Raw genomic sequence first — 20,777 nt, forward strand, 5'->3', positions numbered from 1 at the left:
GGCAACTCTTCCACATAAACAGTGGAAGGTTTCCTAGAAAATGATCAGTGCTTTTCCCTTCTCCCTGTGGGATCCCTCAGTGGGACTGTCTGACACTGCTGGATTTGGAAAATCAGTTTCCCTTCTACAGCCTGAGCCACAGAGCCCTTGCAGACACTCTCATGATGGATCTGCAGGGCTTTCCCTCCTGTGACCCAGAGCATGCTCCTGCTCCCTGTGAGGGGTCCTTGGGGCAAGGGGTCCCCCTCCATCTGCTGCCTCTTCCCATGTTTTTCCACAGAGTGAAGGGCAAAATCCTGAGCATTCCCCTGTTCCTTAGCAATGCCCCTGCTCTTCCCATGCCAACCCAGCAGTGCAGCATCCCCCTGGCAGCTGGGACCAAAGTACTCCTGGGTGGGAACAAGGGTGCTACTGTGACTCCTTGGGAAATAATGAAGTAGCACAGCATGGAATGGAGATGGTGCTTAATTAATAATGAAGAAAATAATAATATGTGGCACGTATAGTGCTGTACTTGTTCCAAGCACTGTACAAACATTAACTACAGTAATTAAGCTGTAATTAATTAGAGTAACTACTAATCAGTGTAAATAATGATGCATCTGGAGGTACCAAAAGGAGTTTGTGAACTGAAAGCAAATTTCCATGTTCAGGAAATGGTATCAAATATAAAATGGCACCAGTAAAAGTAATAAAAAAGCAGATGGAGGTTGAAGTGAGAAGCCTGGGAGCCGTGTTGGTCCATGGCAGCTCCACAAATGGGAATCCTGGTTTGGCAAAGCAAAACTTTTAGTGAGTTACTGCTGAGACACCCCCTGAGCAACCCATCCCATCCATGGCATTCTCATGGCTACTTCCAGGCTTCTCATGTGCTCTTCCCACCCCAGCTGCACTCACCAACACTGTGAAGAGGCAGGGACTGGAGCAAGGGGTGAGATGGGGAATTGGGAGCTTGAGGAGCTGATGATCAGCTGAGTAAAATACACCACAAATATGTAATTTTGGGGTTGTTTTGCTGGTTCACACACTTTATATTTAACAAAATAATTTTTTAATAATATAGTATTTTACACATCAAATATTGTTTCTAGGACCCCTCCCTCCCATTTGTACAGATTTTTTTTTTTCTCACTAGTTTCAGGCACACTATTGTTTGTAAGTTTTGAAACTGGATAGTCATTGACAGGCAACAGCTTACAGAGAGATGTGGTGATGATGTCTGGAATGGTACCAGCTGGGCCTGCAGGGAGCCAGTGCTCAGCCACAGGACAGCACTGCTGTGCTGAGAGCTCCTCTCACCCCTGCCCTCCAGGGAAACACCAAAATGGGGGAGAAATGGAAGTATAAAGGCATTAATTAGTGTGTATGAAGTGAGCCTGATGTGCTGATCTGCTTGGGTGAGGATGCTGTGGGGAGGATTTGCTGCCATCACTGGGAGCAGTTGCTGTACTGGAGCCTGAACTGAACAAAATGAGCACCACCCCCATGGATGGCACTGACCAAAAAGCAGGGAACCGAGCGTGGACAGAGATGGGAAAGGCCCCTGTGCTCGCCTGGCCAGGCAGGCAGGGAGGTGACATTGGTGGCCTTTCTTTCACAGTATTGCCTGGGAGCTGCAGCCTGAGAAAGGAGGAGGTACCAGTGCTGGAATCCCTTGGCTGCTGGGGAGCTGTGCTCCTGGCAGGCAGGCACAGAAAGCAGCTGCTTTGGAGGGACAGCCCTCCCAGGAGCCCAGGCCTGCCCTGCTGCTCCATGGCTGGCTCTGTCCCCAGCTGTGTGGGTGCTCCCAGGGAGTGCCAGGGCAGCTCCCTCCCTCTGCAGCAAAGGGTCTCACCTGCCAGTGAGCCAGTTTAGTGCTGCCACAGCCATGGGACATTCCTGGGCACCTCCAGAGTGGGGTGATCCCATATTTTAATTGTCACCTGCTCTCACTGAAGGCAATGGAACTCTGCCCTTGGCTCCAGTGAGAGCAGCCTGGGGATGGGACAAGGCAGGTGAGCACGTGCTCAGCTCAGGAACCAGGGACAGACTGGGCCCTCTTCCCTCTGCTCCACCACTGATGCCCGAGCCAAGAATCACACATACAAGCCACGTAAGATTTTGCTTTCATGGAGCACTTGGATGGCTGCCCCAGCCTGCCCATGCAGCTGCTGTGGGCCCTGCTCCCATCAAGGTCACATTGACTGTGTAGGTGTCTTCAACTTTATTGTCCCCACTCAGTGGAGAAAGTGTTACACAGATACAGCTTTGTGTCATGGCTGTCCAGTCTATACCTGTGCATCTACCTCAGTCCTGCTGCAGGTTACATTCCAGTTGGGATTTTTTTAAACCCCCCATCCTTTGTAATTTCTACCTCCCTGCTGTCCTTAGTGCCCCCTGCACTTACAGACACAATCCAAATGCTCCACCTCTTGCTCCACTCGTAGCTGTATTGTCCCGATGATCCCAGCTTAGGAAGAGACTTAAAAAAAAAATCACAATAGCAAAAAAACCTTCAAATAAATAACTGTGAAAAACCCCAGGATCCACACTGCAGGAAGTGAGAGCAGTGACTCCATCGGTGCCTTGCCAGGCCAGGAACATGTGTGGGCTGTTTTCCTGCTGTCCTCCCCTGCCAGCTCCAGTGACTCCCACAGCAGAGCAGACACCTGGGAACAGAGTGTGTACAGAAGGACAGGAGCTGCAGGGGACACGGGGACACTCTGCCCCACAGGGACCCAGCTCTGTTCATGTGGCACCCGCACAGGGCTTGCAGCTGGCAGGAGGTCGGACACGTGGGCAGCATCGAGGCCATTCCTTCATCATCACCATCATCACCATCACTGTGAGCAGGCTGTTGGCCAGGGGCTGCTACAGAACCTGCTTGCCCTGGCACTCGCGCTTGGAGCACTGTGCTGGCTTCCACCAGTCCCCGTTGTGGCAGTGGCAGATGTTGCAGTCGTCCACCTTCACCTCGATGCCCGCGGGAATGATGGTGGTGCCCGCAAAGCAGTTGGGACCTGTGGAAACAAACGGGGGACAGGATAAATACTCTGTGTTTGCATGGGAGCAGGACTGCCCTAAGCCTGGGACAGGCAGGGATCCACAGGGGAACAGGATAAATACTCTGTGTTTGCATGGGAGCAGGACTGCCCTAAGCCTGGCACAGGCAGGGATCCACAGGGGAACAGGATAAATACTCTGTGTTTGCATGGGGCAGTGCTCTGCCCTGAGCCTGGCACAGGCAGGGACCCAGTGCCAGCCCCTTGCTGTGCTCTGGCCATGCCACCAGCACTGCTGATGTCTGCAGCAATGCTCTCACCTTGCTCAGTGCCCAGCCCTGGACCCACAGCAATTCCTTCTCATTTTTTGGTTGCACTCAGGCACTAAAGGGGAAAATGAAGGCCTCAAAACTTTCCTCTCTGTTTCTAGAGCAAATGGCATTGGCAATCAGCTTTTTCTACTTGGCTGACCACTAATTTAGTACCTCTTTCTCAAATTTTGTCTGCAGGATGGACAAGACCATGAGGACACAGCCCAGCCTTCCCTGCTCCAGTCTGGTAAAGCTGCAAGGAGCTGCAGGGACCAGAGCCAATCCATCCCCTAAGGCCATTGGCAGCCATGCTCCAACACCAGGTAACCCCAAGGACCTCCACCAGCTTGGAGCTATTAACCAAAAATTATGTCTTACATCACCTCTCCAATTAGCTTTCTGATAAAATCTTGGTTATTCTCCTCAAGAGTAATTCCTTTAATCTGCTTATTATTGCTTTGGGATTTTTTAATTTATTTTTTATTCTTTATAACACAATATCAAAGCTGAGCAGCAAGTCAGCAAGGATCTTATTTCCCAGTCATAGAATGGTTGGGTAGGAAGGAATCTTAAAGCCCTTTCCAGGAGGGCTTTCATAAAAGCCCACAAATATCCTTTCATAAAAGCCCCACAAATATCCCCTGCCCATTGTCCCCCTGCAAGCTCTCTCCTCTTCACTGCTTAGTGCCAGGAATTAATGTCAGAGCCACACAGAAAATTCAAGGCAGTCACACTGGTGGCATGGAGGAAGCATAAAGACATTTGAAAAGTGTTTTGTGGCTCGAGTGCTGCTCTGAAATGTCACCCTTTGACTGGCCACCAGTTTTAATCCATGTCTCCAGTGCATGAGGTGCATTCCAAAGGTGAGAGCATGTACAGACATGGAGTTATGGGCAAGTTGTTCCTTAAGGCTTAGGCTTAAGGCTGGGAAAGGGCACTGGGGTCCCTTACAAGGCTGGAAACAGGCTGAGCTGCAGCCAGCCCAGTGCCAGGGTGCCAGAGAGCTGTTCATGAGTGCCCTGGGTCAGTGAGGTGCTCCTCAGGGCCCTTTGTTGAACAGGCCACGAGTCTGGCAGGGCTGGGCTTAGCCAGACAGTTCAGGGTGCCTGAGTGTCTTTCAACACCCTCCTGCCTTCATTAAAGGCCCCTTCAAACATGGCCTGCTCTCACTTTCACAGCAAAAAACCCCTCCTTTTCATTGTAATATAAACAAAAAAGCTCCTGGAGATTCAGGTGGCAAGGAAAGGGGAAGATCATCTTCCCTCTTGTTGCCCTGTCTGCTAAGCAACTCATTTGAGAGGCCAGTGCTGCCTCCATACCCACACATGCCTCCAGACACAGCTTTGTCTGGGTTTACAGCCCTGCCAGCCCATTCTGGGGAAGCTGGCACTGAGGGAGCCAGCAGGGTTTGCTCACTCAGGTGAGCCAGCTTTGCCTCCCAGACAGGCTTTGGGGACCCAACACCTCCCTCAAGGGACTTTGGCACCTCAGTGGTGCAGGGACCATGGTCAGCCAAGGGTGATGGGGTTGGGACTGGCTGATGGGTGCTGCCAACTGGGAAAAGGTTATTTTTCCTTCATCCTGCTTATCTGTCCATTCCTTGGCTGCCCTTTCTCCTCCCAGCAGCCCCAGGTCTCTTCTCCCTGCTGAGCTTCCCCAGCAGGTCATATGGAAATAAAATAATTAATAAATACCATTCATTAATGCCCCAGGACAGGGAGGAGCAGAAAGCAGACACTGAAGCAAAGAGGAGATGGATGAGGGGGATGTGCTAAAACATCACCTGCACCTCTGAGGTCCCCACTGGAGAGGGGATCCCTTACTCTGGGGACATGGGGCAACTCTGCAAATCTGTAATTGAACACTAATGATCTGCTCCTCAGTAATTAAACACTAATGATCTGCCCCTCTGTAATTGAACACTAATGATCTGCCCCTCTGATCCCTGTTGTGCCTGGAAGGACCTGCCAAACATCTCTCTGTCTCACAGAAGATCCTTGGGATACTGCCCCCATCCCAAAGGGGGAGAATGACAGCTGTGGTGGGTAAATCCCAGGCACTGCCAAACCAGCCCCACTGCAGCAGCACTGAGCACCCCTGGGCTGCCCAGGGAGCTGCAGCCAGAGGCTGAACTGAGGGGAAAATCACAGCAATTGGGTTTGTTTTCTTCTTGGCTTTTGGCAAAATGGAGGAAAACATGACCCAGGGCTCTGCTGACATCTGTCCTCCTGTGGGAAGTTCTGCCTCTCCCCAGACAGACTTTAGTACTTTTAATTTGGGCCAGCACTGCCACTGCTCTGGGCCTTTTCTTTCCCAGCACTCCCAAAATAGCCCCTTCTGCATTGCCTGAGTGAAATGGTTTCTTTTGCTCACCCAGTGAGCTGGACAGAGCTTTATTGCATCCTCCCTCTGCCACTGCTATCCCCCATCCCTACAGAAACATGGATTTCTAACAGAAGGCAAAATTTCCACACTGCATGTGTGATAACTGAACTTCAATTCCCACTGCCTGAAATCCAGTTTTCCAGCACAATCACTACCAACCAGCCTCTCCCCCTCTGCTTGTTTTTTCTCCCCCATTTAACTTCTCCCACCTTCCCATGGAAAACTGGGTCCTGTTTGTCCAAACTGGGATGCAGTGAGCATTGCACCTGCAGTGAAGGTGTGAGGAAGAGGCACTCAGAGAGGGAGCACTGCTGGAATTCAGGTGCAAATGTGCCATGGCACAGCAAATGCTGCTTGGCAGGAGCATAAGTCACCAGGGAGTTTTCCAGAAACGTTGGGATTTATAGAGCTGGCAGCTACTGGTGGAGATAACCTCCAGCACCTGGGGATCTGCATGGCTGTGCCATAGTTGTTTTTTTTTTTTTTTTTTTCTTTTTTGTGCAGTAGAGCTCAACAGACTGTTTTAAATTCTCTAATATTCTTTTTCCCTCCCAACATTTCCAAAGCTCAGGGCCCCAACCCAGCACTGCTGAGGACTGGCCTGAGCTTTTCCCACCGTGGCTGCTTGGAGGAGCTGGATGAGAGCAGCGTCCGCCAAACCCCCAAGGAATGACACAGAACAGCAGCATGGGTTTTTTAATTATCATTCAGAGGAGGACACTGCTCAGAAATATTTGATGACATGTCAAGAACATCAGGTTACTTAGGATAATAGCAGCAGGAACAAGAAGCTGCTTGGGGCAAGGGCTCTTGTCCTGCTCTCAGCAAAAGCATCTTAAACCACGACTGTGATGATAACAGGACACTAATCACCCTTTTCCTTGCTCAGGGAGACTGATGGGAGAGGTTTGCTGCTCCCACAGACAGTGTAATAGTGAGATTTGCTTTGCTTAACATGGTTAATACTCATAAAAGCCAGCAGCACTCCAGGCTGTTTGCTAGAACAGCTGTGAAGATTTTTATGGAGATGTATTAGGGACATTCAGATGCTGGTTTGATGGGAGAGATGTAAAAAAAATCGTATTTGGTTTGTGGTTTGGGGAGAATGATGGAAAATTCTGCAACCATCTGCTGAAGACCAGTACTTGGGTGATGACCCTGCTCCACTGCAGCCCTGTTCCAGAGGGAATTCAGGGGCCAGGCTCTCTCCAACACCACGAGCTGGTGCCTTGGAGCCACTCTGTGAGATCAGCAGGGTCCCCCCAGCTCCCTGGGACTCCTCAGATGGGTTTTACTGAACTCAGCAGCTCTGCCTGTGGCTCTCAGCAGCTCTGATTTAGCTCTGTGTGTGCAGAGAAGCAATAAAAGGAAATCAAATGTTAATCAAACAGCAAGCACGGATCACTTCAGGCCAACTGTGATATTCAGATGTGCCCTGAATAGCATCTTGCCCCAGACACAGCTCACAGTCTCCACCAGAACATCTCATTGTGCAGCCTCTGATTCCAGCAAGAGCAGAGGCTTCCCCTCAATAAAACATGTCTCCTGCCACTCTGAGAGCCTCCCCATGCCTTTAGGAAATATTAAAGCTGACTCCAGGAGAATTTAGCTCATTCAGTCAATGGATTCCATCAAGGAGGGAGAGAGGTGCTGATGGCTATGCTTATCTGCCCAGTTAAGACAGCTGCTAAACAGCAGCTCAATTCAGCAGCCATCCCTCAGGCTCCCAAGTGGTGTGCCCCACTATTGAAGCTGCAAGGGATAAGTGCAAAGCTGTGCTGTTTCCTGACAGTGTTCAGGAATGGAGACATCCTGGAACATCCCCCTGGACGCTCACTCAGCTGAATGAGGCTCAGTGATTTTGCTTTTGGAGCTCCACCATGAACACAACTGGGAATGGGGCTTTGCTGCTGGCAGTGAGTTCTGCCTGGGGAGATGTTTCTGCTGAGCATAGCCAAGTGTCTTCCCAGTGGGAAGGCAGATTTTCCTCTGCATGTTTCCATAAAAACAGGCCTCTCCCAGGCTTCACCATGACCACCCCACACCACAAACCATGCAGTCTCCAGCACTGGTGTCTGGGACTGAAACAGGGACCAAATGAGGATGCCACTTGGAATCCACACAAGGATGCTCGTGGATCCCCAACAGAAAAAGAGGAAAAACACAACAGAATCCCCAGGCTCTGTCACAGAGACAAGAAATTGCCTGTGCCTGCATCCTGGGACTTTTCCATGTCTGGGCTGAACTCTGTGCTCAGAAGGAAAAGAAAACCATCATCTTGTTTTTAATGATGGCTGCCATTTCTGGAGGATAACACCACTCCTCTCTGCTGATCCTGCAGGATCTTTTCAAATGTTCATGTAGCTCTGGCAATGCTATTTATGCGATCACTTCAGATTGCAAGAAAAGAGCTCAATTTGTGGCTTTAATTAAGGAGCTGGGGAGGGAAGAAGTCCTGTTTTCACTCTGCTATGCAGAGTGCCAGGCCCATCTCCCTGGGGAAAGGAGGCAGCAGGAGAAGCAGGAGGTGAGACATAAAGAAATCAGCTGGTGATGCTGAGCTCTGCCCTGCTGAAAATTAAATTTGGTGACACTCTGCAGGGGCAGCTGAGAGCCCCACCCATAGAAAACAACCCTTGAGCTTTCTTGTGTTAGAAGGAGGCCAGAGCTGGAGATCTGGCTGGGAGCATGGCTGAAGCCTGAGGCTGCCATGATCCCAGGATGTGGGGCAGTGAGTTCCCACCCCAGGAACCCCTGGCTCTGACCCACATCTGCCACTCCTCAGTGGTGGCAGGAGGGACAGCACCGTGCTGTGGCAGGTGTGTCCATGTTCCCCAGTCTGCAAAGGACACAGCTCCTCCCAGTACAAACACCAGGAGAAAAGAACCCCCTGGACTCAAAGTCCATCATCACCCAACCACCCAACCACCACAGAGACTCCTGCAGGGCTGCCAACGGGACTGCTTCAGGTGAGTGTCCCCATCAAGTCTGGAAGCTGCTTCTCAGGCAGCAGTGAGCTCTCCTGTGGTGCACAGACTGCATCACTGCATCAGCTGCCCCCTCAATAAAATCTGTATGCTGCTCCATTTGCAGGAGGCACTAAGAACTGAATCTGCCAATCCATGCCAGCCTGAGTGCCACAAATTAAACCTCCTTCCCTCCAGTGGCCAGTGGTGGCTCCAGCACCCTTCCAAAAGCTCAGGAATTGCTCTGTTCCCCTTTTTTTGGCTTGCTGTTGATATTTTCAAGTACCAAAACAAAGCCTTGGCCTCTGTCAGTTTAACCCCATTCCCCCTTGTCCTGTGTGGCTCCCATCTGTAGTAACAAGTGTCTCTTCCTTGAGGTGACCCCAGCATGGGAGGTTCACTCTTCCCCTGCCACCCTGCCCAGCCACCCAGGGAGAGCTGGCTCTGGCTGACAGCTCCTGGAGTCATCTGCTGGTGCCTTCTAGATGTCCAGGAGCTTTCAGTCATGTGCACCACTGCCCCAAAGAATTCCACTCCTCTGAAGCTCATCTGCAGCTCTTCTCCATCCTGCCTGCATTTTTCACTGCTCAGAAGTCAACGTTAACAGCCCTTCTCAAGTACTGCATATTTACAGGAGAGATTTTTCCAGCCATAATTCACATTACTGGATGCCTGAAGATGCCTAAAAGTTATTTAATCTCTGCATTAATATATATATATATATCTCTGCAGCATCCTTGTCCAAATGAAATCCAAGTTGCTCAGTCCAAGCAACCCTCCATCTTTAGAAGGAATGCATTAAGAAGGCGAGGGGGAGGTGAAAAGCTCAGTTCAGGTCAATGGGAGCTGTTCCACTGACTTTTGCCAGCCATGCAGCCACACAATAAGGAAAATACAACACAGCAGCAGCTCCCAGCCAGCCCAGTGGGACAGGGACCTCATTCCCTCCTGGCTCTCTGCACACTGAGAGGGTCACATCATCCAGGCTGTGCTCAGACAATCCCAGGTCTCTGCTGCCTTGCAGTCTAATGGATGCAGGGCCTTACTCGAGTTCCCTAAATTGTGAGCTGGCACCAGTGACAGAGACTGATTTAGGCCTTTGCACTGCAGTTAGAGAAATACTGATGGCTCCTTATCCGTCTTAATCAGCAGCAGCAAACATGAGGGACAGGGACACATCCAGAAGGGAACACACGGCATTACTCCTCCTTATTGATAGCACAGTTACTTAATTTGATGTGGAGACATAACTTCAGGCATCACTAAGTAGTGCAGCAGGGCTGGTTTGGTGCAGGGAAGATCTATGGGTGCAATTTAAAATCCCTCTGTCTGGCAGCGGTGACGTCCATGGGCGCCCACACGGATGCCAGCTCTGCGGACAGCTGGACACCATCCCTCACCAAGACAGATGGGACAGTGTCCCTTCCACAGACAAACACAGCAGCTGAAAATGGTGGAGCCTCACCCCACTCTTCACTTTCTGTGCTTGTGGGGTGGGCTGGACAACAGGGGACCAAGCCAAGACTGAGCACAGAATCCCAGAATGGTTTGGGTAGAAAAGGACCTTAAAGCTCGTCCACCTCCACCCTCTGCCCTGGGCAGGGAGACCTTCTGCTGGACCAGGCTGCTCCAAGCCCCATCCAACCTGTCCTTGACACTTCCAGGGATGGAGCAGCCACACTTCCAGTGTCTGATGGCTTCTGGTCATGTCCAACCCTCCCTTCCCTGGGCAGCAGAGCTCTGGGTCAGACCTTTGGAACAGCTCACTCGGGGAAGGCAGCATGGAGATGGTGGAGCAAAGCTCATATCTGGGCACACCAAAGAAAATAATGCATGCTGTACATTTCCCACGGCTTTAGGTAATGGTATCTGCCTCCCCATATGGACATTTCCCCCAGCCCTGTGCACCCAGCCCCTCTGTTTCTGATCCCAAGGGCACCAAAATCAGAGCTGGGAGCATATATCCAAGTGCACTTTGAGCTCCCTGCAGCCCCAGGCTGCCCATTTGCCTGGGTTTCTAACCCAGCTGTGGGTTAGGGACTGCTGGCCAGCAGGGTTAGGCATTGCTGCAGTGGGAATTAACAGGTATCAAACTCATAACCCTTTATTCACTCTGCTCACTCATACAACCTTGAAGTGACCTGGCTGGAGGAGCCAGCACGTGGATCAGCTCCCAGACAGCACAAGAGCAACTCCCAGTGTTTCAGACCCATCTGTAAATCCAGGGCTTTCCCCCCTCCTTTTAGTGTAAAAATGCAGGTTGGTATTTTCAAAGCCACCTATGGGATTTACATACCAAATTCCTCTTCATTTTAAAAGGATCTGTGTGTGCAAATACCTTGATCAGCACTGAAAAATTGTAAAAAAACTGCAAAGGCAAAGGGCCCAGCATTGCATAGGGACAAACTGTGCATCCAAAGCAGATTTTCTGCACCAGGTTTTACTGTGCCCACTCTGGGCTGGAGGAGGAAAACTGTAACACCTCAAAGGCAGCAGTAACCACCTATTAAAGGAGAAATCTGTGTTCAGCATTTACCTGAGCAAACAAACAGCATTAGCTCTTAAAAATCTTTTTGCAGACAGCATAAAGTTTTGGGAAAATAGCATAGATTTCTTTTTAAAATACAGGTAGATTGCAGCTGTAAAAGCTACTCTGAGGTAATTTTAACCTTTCAGGTAAGTAGCAGGCTTTCAAAAATTTGTCTAAATGAGTACTTCCCAAAATGAATTCCAGCAGCACTGAAGGTACATTCATTCTTTTAATGCTTCAAATGTTAAAAGGTGAGGTGAGTTTTTTGAGCTGGTATCAAATAGATTAATTGAAAAGAAATTAATTAATAGAACTACCATTAAACTATTGCATCAGGTGAAGAAAAAAATATATAAAAGCATGCATAATGTGCTGTAGTGTTTGTGCTTCCTTCACCTCCCTGGCTCAGGTGCCAGGAGCAGCCACAGAACAATGTGTGCCATGGAACAGGCTCAGGCCCAGGACTGTGCCCTTGCAGCCAGTATTGCCCAAGGAAGGAACTGGGATGCAGAGAAGCAAACTCATCCAAGGATGCATGCTCACCCTGCAGTGCTCTGGGACACTGGGACACTGTCAGCTCCCACAGGCAGCTGCAGCTCTTGGTCCCTGCAGGCATGGGAGGACATCCTGGTGTAGGGAAATAAGGGCCCAGATAGCCCCTGGATGGCAAAGCACCAGGCCTGTGGAACCCTGCCCAGACATGTCCACTCAAAGGCAAAGGTTAACAACAAAAGAATAACAAGCAGGACTTTTTCCCTGGGTCTTGTGAGATTTTAGCCAACTTATTCGCCTCTTGGTTGCGCTTTGTGTGAAAATATAATGATTTTTATGGGCCACTTTAACATTTTTATGTCTTTTTTTCTTCAGAAAAAAAATATCCCACATTTGGTGTAAGAATTAAAACAGTATTTCATGCTTAACTGCAATCACAGATGATGTATGGAAGAGAGCTGGCTTCATGTCAACTCAATATAAAGCCAGAATTGAATCTAACTTGGTCACTACAGCTGTGCGATGTTTTATGGGGTGAGGGGATTTTTTCAGATTAGTCATAAATGAAATGGAAACTTTGACTGTGCTCATTTTGTATCAAATGGGAGCAAAAAAAATGTAGGGCAGAACCAAGACTGCTACACATTCACCTGAGTTGTTCCTTTAGAGGTGGAGCGTGCTGCAAAGCCAGCCCAGCACCAGGCCCTGCTGCAGTGGCCATCGGTGCCTGTGGGCACAAGGGCCCTGCCAGGGCAATGGGGCTTTCCTGAGCTCTGGGGAACCACATGTAGGGATCAGCCTCCAGCTCCTGTCTGGAAACAGCAGCACTGCAGCCCAGATCCCTGTGGGATGGGCTCAACTGATGGAAGAATGCCCTCAGGCCTTTCTGCCACCATGGCATGGGTGTGATGCCTTGAGGGCACCAGCACGGTCCCACCTGCATTCCCTACCTGGTTTTTTGGATGGTTTTAAATGTGGGGTTGTGTTAGAAATGGGAGTTCAGAGCAAAGATAAAACTTTCCATGTAAGGGAGGAGCTCCTGTGGAAACCATTTCTTCCTGCTCTTGGCTCATGTTTGAGTTGTTGAGTTTTCTGCTGCTGACTTTGAGCAGAACCCATCTCCTGCTGCCTTCACCACCACGCCCATCTCCCTGGCCTCCACTATTCCCAGCCTCCTGGCCTCTGTGATGATGGACACAGAAATGATGGCCACAGCCAGGTAAGACCCACATGAAAGGGGAATTTAACGGTAAAAGTTAAAGTCAGTCAGCAAAGGTTCCCCTTCCAGTCAAAGGATGGATCTCCTGGGGGGTGTTTAACAGCATCAGCCTTTGGATCTGCCTGTTTTCATCCCTATAAATTTAGGATGGGCTGCAGTGGCAAAGCTCCATTTCTATGCAAATCCATACAAATGATTGATTACTTGTAGAAACAGAATAACCACAATGGCAGAAACAGTATTTCTTCGTTTATGTGGGGAAGTTAATTACTTGCCTGTGGCACAGGAAAAGAAAATCAGGAGAACATCTTCCCTGACCCCACCCCAGCCATTAAGGCTGGTGGTAGAGAGACAGGAATTGGCACTGCTGTGCCAAAATCTGCATCTCCTGAGGAAACAGGAGGAGCAGGGAATGGAAGGGGCAGGGCAGGATTGGTGGATGGATCTTGAGGACTCACATGGGGAGACCAAAGCACTGCAAGGACGGGCACACCTTGGTCTGATGGACAGAAGACACAAACAGAGGTTGGTGCTTCTGGAATAAACAGGCCCCTAAACACTTCTGCTGGCACCTGCCCTGCTTTCTCCAGCAGCTGCAGAAGAGCTGTAATCCATGTTTTGTCCCAGGTTTTGCCCTTCCCATGCTGTTCCATGCCCTGAATTGAATGGTGTCCATGGCATTTCCAGGGTGCTTTCTGGTGGTTCAGAAAGAGTCTGGCTGGTGACAGAAATTAAATGAGCAGTGCTGGTTTTGCATGGGAACAGCTGCATTTAATGACATCACCCAGTGAAAGAAGGAAGGTCCTTTGCTCATAACCCTGGGTATCCCCACAGAACACCACAGTGCACGAGGGCCTTTGTACCCTGCAGGGTGAGGCTGTGCTGATGTGCTGGGACAGGACAGTTCTGTGAGGTACCAGCTGGCAATGATGAAAGGCTGTGGGAAAATGATGCTGCCTACACGTGGTTCTGCATCCCTCCTGCCCAAACCTCCCAAATGCTTTGTTGCCCTTCTCTGTAGTCTGTTTTTATTCATTCCCAGAAGAAATTCTTGCTCACCCTCTGGTCTCAGTGGCACCACAGGATCTGAATGGCTCACAACCTCTCTCCTCCCACCTTCCCCTGGCACAGGGAAGTGCACTGGGCAAACTGAGGCACAGAGGCAGTGGGGGCTCATGAGGGGATGCAGGTTATTCAAACTACATCCAGCAGGAAAATGGATTTGACTTGCAGCAACAGGAAGGCTTGAGGCTGCAAACTGCCTTCTCAAGTGTGAAGGGAACTGGTTCACCTTATTGGCAGAGGGAAGGAACTGTGGGACAGGCTGGCAAAGTGAGGGACAATGACACCCAAAAATTCCCCAAATGGGGAGTATTCCCACACTCTTCAGCTAGTATTCCCTGCCTTGTTTTTCCTGCGTTCATTCTGTGCCTTAGAAATTTTTTTTAAAGCCAGAAGAGGGATTTAGACATTAGAACAGCTCCTGACCTGATATGAGTTAATGATTTTATAAAACCCCTGAAAAATGCTTTACTTTAAAAGATTGATGTTTCCTATTGTATTTTTTCAATGCCAATTAATTACTTAATTCATTAGCAATGTAACACAGGAATAGTCTTTGAAAATCTGCTGCTTTGTGTAGATGCCTTTAATTATGGATAATTAAATACTGTGGAAGGACCTGATTATACCTCTGAGCATTTTCTAATCTGGAAAATGAAACACACTCCTGTACTCCTGAACACATAAAACAAAAGCTGAGCTCAACAGCCACAAGAAGTAAAAAAAGATGGGAAAACAAACACCCCAAAAGCCAGAACCACTCCAAACCCTGCAACTACAAGAGGGTGGGAGTTCCTGGGGAGGCTGGAAGGCTTTGTGATGCCCTGACACAGGGTAGGACCCAGATCCTGCCTTCTTGGGGTACAAGGGGGAGCCCAAGTGTGCTCAAGGTGGAGCTGCTGCAGGCAGCTAACAAACATGGGCCCAGTGAACACAACTGGAATCATACAAACTGGTCCCTGTTAGCACTTGCTAAAGCTGGGAGCAGATTTCCAGATGTTCCCTGTACATATGGCAGCAGTAGCCAAAACTGCCCCAAAGAGCAAAGCAAAGCACTCTGCAAACATAGCCATTGGAAGAGAAGAACCTGCCAATGGCAGAAGTTATGCTGTGGTTTCTTTCTGTCTCAGTTTTAGCCCCAGAAGAAAGCCAGGAAAATGCTTGTCTTGAAGACAGCATTGCCCCAGGGCCACTGAGACAGATCCCCTCCCTGACTCTTCCTTTGCATCCTTCCTCCCTGGGCCATGAAGTGCCAAACTCAGAGAACAAACTCTCTTGTCTTTATTTATTTTTCAGCTGGCAAATTTTTGGAGAAAACTTAGGACAGGTCTTGTGAAACATTAGGGGCAGGATGACATGAGGGGCACAAATACATGTCTGGCACAGATGGAGACACTAAAAGAAGGAAAATGTCATCCCTAACACAGGGACTGCCTGCCTGCTGTAATTCAAAGCAGCAGTGTGGATGGAACTGGATGATCTTCAAGGCCCTTTCTTACCCAAACTCTTCTGTGATGATTTCTGGGTGCTGATGTCCAAGTGTGCGATGTTCCTCTGCCCCAGAGATCCCCTCCTGGGTGCGCTGCCAAACTCCTCAATGCAGCAGCTGATTTCAGCTGAGAGATGCAGAAACTCAGCCACCATGGGGTGAACTGCACAAGGAGACACTGCAGCACATGGGACACACTGCTGGGGGGCAGTGCCCATGGCATTTGTCAGGATTCCTACTGTGTGCTGCCAGGTGCCAGGCCTGCCAGCAGTGCCAGCCCCACTGCTGCTCCCACCTCACCCCCTGGTGAAGTTTGAGACATGATGCGCTTATGTGGGGGATTGTATTTAATTATTTTTGCCCAACAGATTAGTGGAAAAGAGAAAGTCAATGCTGTCTTGCTGACCCCCACAGCTGTGCCCTATGAATGCACACAGTGATGAGAACCTTTGGGTTGGCCCCACCTTGGAGCCAACATTGAATGAGCCCATGACTTCCCTGTGCCAACACTTCCTGTGCCAGGGCACATTGTGTCTAGAAAGCCCAGACCTCAGTCAGGCACACATCTTCGTGATGCACCTTGAGCCTCACCATCACATCTGGCAAGCCCTGTTCCAGCAAGGAGAAGCTTTCACACCACCTCCCTCTTCAACTGAGCCTTAGCAACAGGATAATTTAATGTGCACATTTGGCCTGTGGCATGCACAAGGTAAAACCTTTCATGTTGACCAGGCTCATGTTTGCTTTGGAAGGCTGGTGCATCCATGGGTGGAAGAGCACGGCTTGTTGGGCACAGCTTGTCCTGGCAGTCATGGTGCCTGTCAGCATCCCACAGGAACCTGTCAAGCACTGCTCTTAATTAGCTGATGCTCTCCTCTCATCTTCTCTCATCTGTGGCTACTTTAACCCTTGGTTACAAGAGGAGCTTGGGCACATGAAGAGGGAGAGAACAGGCAGCACTCCCCTGAGAGGGAGAAAACAAGCACAGGAGAAGGGGCAGTGCAAGCTACAAAACCACTGTGCACACAATAGGGGAGCAAGGAAAGTCCTGGGTGTTCCTTGCTGGGGGCTTGTAATGCCTTCTGTGGAGGCCACTCCTGTCTCAGCAGCTCCCCTCTAGCCTTTGGATCCATAGATAGGAGTTAGGCTAAATCTGTAAAGAAAAGCAGGCACCTTTATTTCAGGGGTTGACCCAACTAGGAAACCCAGATAACCATTTGGGCAGGGGTGTCTCTCAAGTGTGGGTGAAGCTGTCCAAGGAGGGGCCTATGCAGACCCAGGAACTGGCCCTGATTATTTTTCTGCATGTGAAACCTTCACTATCCAGCTGCTAGTATGAATGAGAGTGGGGGCAGATCCCCAGCACACAAAACCTGGATGTTTCCCTTGGAGCAAGGCAGCCAGGCTGGTTTACAGCAGCCTCAGGGACTGGATCACAGCATATTTACTCTCTGGGGGGGCTTGATGTGGCCAAGACAAAAAGTGGCTTCTGTACAAAACCAGCAAATGTATCTGATCGTTACAGTTGTGGGCAGGTTTTCATTCTTTAACACAGTTCCCCATTTAATTTCCAATTTAATAATTACAGTTTGAGGTTGCCTGTAATAAAACATTTCTTTTTTGTTTGGCACAGCTTGAAAAGTAACCAGAAATTCCCTCTTGCTGCTTTCCTTGTAGCACAGGCAGTTGTTAAGGGGGAGCAGTGACTGCCTGGGTGTTGTAGCCCTTTCTGTACCTGGTGAGAGCTTCCAGGAATGCAGGGGCAGCCACAGCTTCTCTGGGCACTCTGTGCCAGGGCCTCACCACCCTCAGGGAAGAATTCCTCCCAGTTGTCTAAACTCTGTCAGTGGGAAGCCATTCCCCCTTGTCCTGTCACTCCAGCCCTTTGTAAATTGTCCCTTTCCATTTTCCTTGTCAGTTCCCATCGATCCTGGACCTGGTTACTTACCCAGATGAGAGGGAGAGCCAAGCAGGAAGGACATTTCCCATCAGACAGAGTTTTTCTCCTATTCCTCTCCCACTCACCTGGGGAGGGAAAGTCAAAGGTGCAAACACTTTCTGCTTTCAGTAAAAACCAGAGCAGGCTGTCTGAAATAATAGGACAAAACGTCCCTTTGTCTTTTCCATTGAAATATTCCAAAGTATAAAACAAAGATCTACATCTGAAACCATATCACCCCTTTTATCCTCCCAGGTTTGAGGGAGTTTGTTCTGAAAGCATTAAATGAGGCATCTCATCACTTCCAGTTTTTTTCCCAAACCTTTCTGAGGTACAAACAGCGAGTTTGCTGTAATTGGCCCTTTTCCCAGGGAGGTTTCAGTGAGTCAGCATTTTCTGACCAACATATTCCCATCTTCTTCAAATACTCTCAGGCAGCTGCAGTGAAAATGTCAGAACTTTGACAGCCTGGGGAGAACTCTGTGTGCTCTTCTTCATGCAAATCCACTGCTCCCAACAGATCCTTGGGCAGGACACCAGCACTCCTCTCTTTGGAGCATCAGCTCCTGCTCCATTTATTCTAACAAACTGCTTCCCTACCAGCACTACCTGGCACAAAACATTTGTAACTGGGACAGATTGTGCTTAGTTGGTGTAAAATGAGTTACACCAGTCTGCATCAATGGTGGTACTGGTCTGTAATGACTCCTTTGAACTCCTCAGTGAGTTCCTTGAGGGGATTCTGATTCCAGAAGTGGGCACAAGTGGAATATGGACATCCTGGAGTTCACCTCCCATTACAAATGCTCATAGGGTCCCATGGGTGACTCCTCCGTCCTTGAGCTGCATCAACACGGCCAGAGCTGCAAAGAACTGACCCAGGCCAACCCCACCAGCCACAGCAAAGAAAGCAACATCCTCTCCTCATTCCCACCAGGATTTTATTTGCTCATGACCAAGCCTAAGCTCTTCAGTCTTGGGCAGCAATTCAGACCAACACTGCAGAAAACACGAACAAGGAGAGCAAGAAAGGAAGCCCTGCGCCAGCCAAGCTCTTTTGCAGCCATTGCTGCAGTTGCAGTGCCCTGGTGCTGGGCTTGCATTGACACTGAAGGCACCTGTGCAAAGGCAAGCAAGGCAGCTGGGAGCGAGGGCGGGGCCAAGGGGGGGAAGTGATGGATGCTGATGTTTGTGGGCAGCAGAGCACCCTGTGCAACAGGAGTTATGTGATGGCTGGCACTGTCCCAGCCCCTCCCTGTCCTACAGGAACCTCCCTCAGGCAGCACAGCGCCACCCCTGTCACACAGCAGCGCCACTGCCACCCACACACGGTGTCCTTGCACCCTCACCTGGCTGTGCTGCAAATTGAGGGTCCCTCTGGCAAAATGCTCTCCTTTTTGTTCTGTTCAGGTGAGGCACTTCACCAGCAAATCAGGGAGAGAGATGAAGAGAAACACACCTTCAACCCCCTTTTAGTCTCTCCAGCCAAAGGGATGGGTGAGTTGGCAAGTGACAGGCTGGGGTCGTGTATGACCACACAGTAACAGCCAGGTTGAAATTACTGCCCTGCTGTCCTTCACCCAGCTGTGCCCTGTGGGAGGGACAGAAGGCTGCCCTGGAATGCAGCACCCTGCCAAAGGAGAGGGGATGGAGATGTAGGAAAGGTGGAGGGAAGAAAAGGAAGCAGGAGGAGAAAACTTGTAAGCGCCTTTCTTAATTCCAAGTGTTCTCAGACTTGCTTAGCTCTAATCTTTAATTTATATTTTCATTTCAGTCTCTTTGCTCTGTAAAGTCTGCATTTCATCTAAAAGGAGCAGCTCAGACATAAATTATTTGAAATAAGTCAACCCCTTCTTAAAGACCTCTACTCTACATATGTGTAGGCTCCAATAAAGAAGCATTAAACATTCATCAAATGAGAAATACATGAAGACAGTGTCTGCCACTCTTCTCACACAGACATGCCTCACAACCCCAACCTTCTGGAGCAGCCAAAGCAAAGCCTCTCTAATCCTTTCACAACCCTGACCATGCTAAACACCCCAGCCTCCTGCAGTGTGCCTCTGAGCCACCCAGAGGTACCAGCAGGTCAGATCCTCAGCTGGAGTAAATCAGAGTAAAAAATGCTGTTTTACACCAAGTGACACCGACACAGGATTTGGCTTTCAGCTTCTCTTGCAGCAAAGTTGTTTACAGCAGTGTCATTGGATCATAAAGTCACTTCTGGTATTTTAAAGTCACACCAAGAACCAGGTGAGGAACAGCAATACAGTGCCTGCTTGAATTTCAGCACTGCCCAGGCTCCTTGTGTTCTGCAAAGGAACCTGGCTTCCCAGCTGGAATGTAGGAACTCCTCCCTCCCCTCCAACACCCCCTAACCCAGCCCTTCTCTACAAGACACAATCATGATGATAGTGAACCTTGAACTAGCACTCTCACAGGCCAGTGCACACAAACTTCAGCACATCTCCCCAAGGGAGAACAACCATGATGAGCAAAAGCTTCTTCATAAATATTTCTGAGTTTGAGGAGTAATGCAGAGCAGGTAACGTGTTTCCCACATCTCTGAGAGCTGAAAGAGGGCTTTGGAGCTGCTCCTGTCCCACAAATGGCTCCTCATGATCCTCCCTGACCCTTCCATGATCCTCCCTTCAGGGTGCCTGTTACATTCATCTGCACTCTGCTGTGGTGGAAGCACAGGAGCATGGTTAGGACCTGGGGTACCAATTCAGGCCAGCAGGTACCAATTTCAGCTCCTGCCTGGCCTGCAGCAGTCAGGCAGAGCCTTTTCCTCCTGTTTAACTGGTGAATGATCCCTTTCTTGCTTGCAGGGCAGAGAGGACAGAGGCTTGGGAAGCAGCAGGTGACCCGTGCGGGTGAACACACCAGGTTCAGGGGCCGCTGTCCTGCTGGCTCCAGGCTGCAGCTCCCTGGGAATGGAGCTCTGCAGCAGCATCCCTGCCACTGCACAGCCCAGCAGCCTGGCTTTGTGCGAGCACTGAGCTGTGGGAGGGGTTTCATCACATTAAGTGCAGCTCAGTTCAGGGCTTTTTTGTTCTCTAAAGGCTTTTCCTCTCCCTCGTCGCTCTCAGTCTCACTTCCTCTGAAACTTCACAAGGTGGCAGATCAGCTCAGCCCTCCCTGATGCTGTCTAACATCAGCATGGCTAATTTTGGAGGTTTCAACTTTTCCAAAGCTTTTCACTGTTATTGAGGCCTCTTCCAAAAGCTGTGACCCATCTTGAGTCAGCAGGGCATTTGAGCAGCTGGAGAATCCAAGTGCTGGAGATTTCCAAAGCAGTGGAGGATCTAGGTCTTGACAGATGCTTTTGTGTCAAGTTCAGCACCTACATGCTTTTAACCCCTTGGCCTGAAGTGATCAGATGGACGAGCTCCACTGGAAA

General features: G+C 49.7%; 1 protein-coding gene across 1 annotated transcript in view; it reads right to left on the bottom strand.

Moving 5' to 3' along the window:
* Positions 1-2,054: 2,054 nt before the first annotated feature.
* Positions 2,055-20,777, bottom strand: part of VWC2L (von Willebrand factor C domain containing 2 like) — a 43,423-nt gene continuing 24,700 nt past the window's right edge. The window contains exon 4 of the mRNA XM_059476232.1: positions 2,055-2,999. Within this exon, the coding sequence (XP_059332215.1) occupies positions 2,851-2,999 (149 nt within the window). The 3' untranslated portion in view covers positions 2,055-2,850. The remainder of the gene's footprint in view (positions 3,000-20,777) is intronic.

Source organism: Ammospiza nelsoni, chromosome 7 (assembly GCF_027579445.1).
Source record: "Ammospiza nelsoni isolate bAmmNel1 chromosome 7, bAmmNel1.pri, whole genome shotgun sequence".
Classification (NCBI taxonomy): domain Eukaryota; kingdom Metazoa; phylum Chordata; class Aves; order Passeriformes; family Passerellidae; genus Ammospiza; species Ammospiza nelsoni.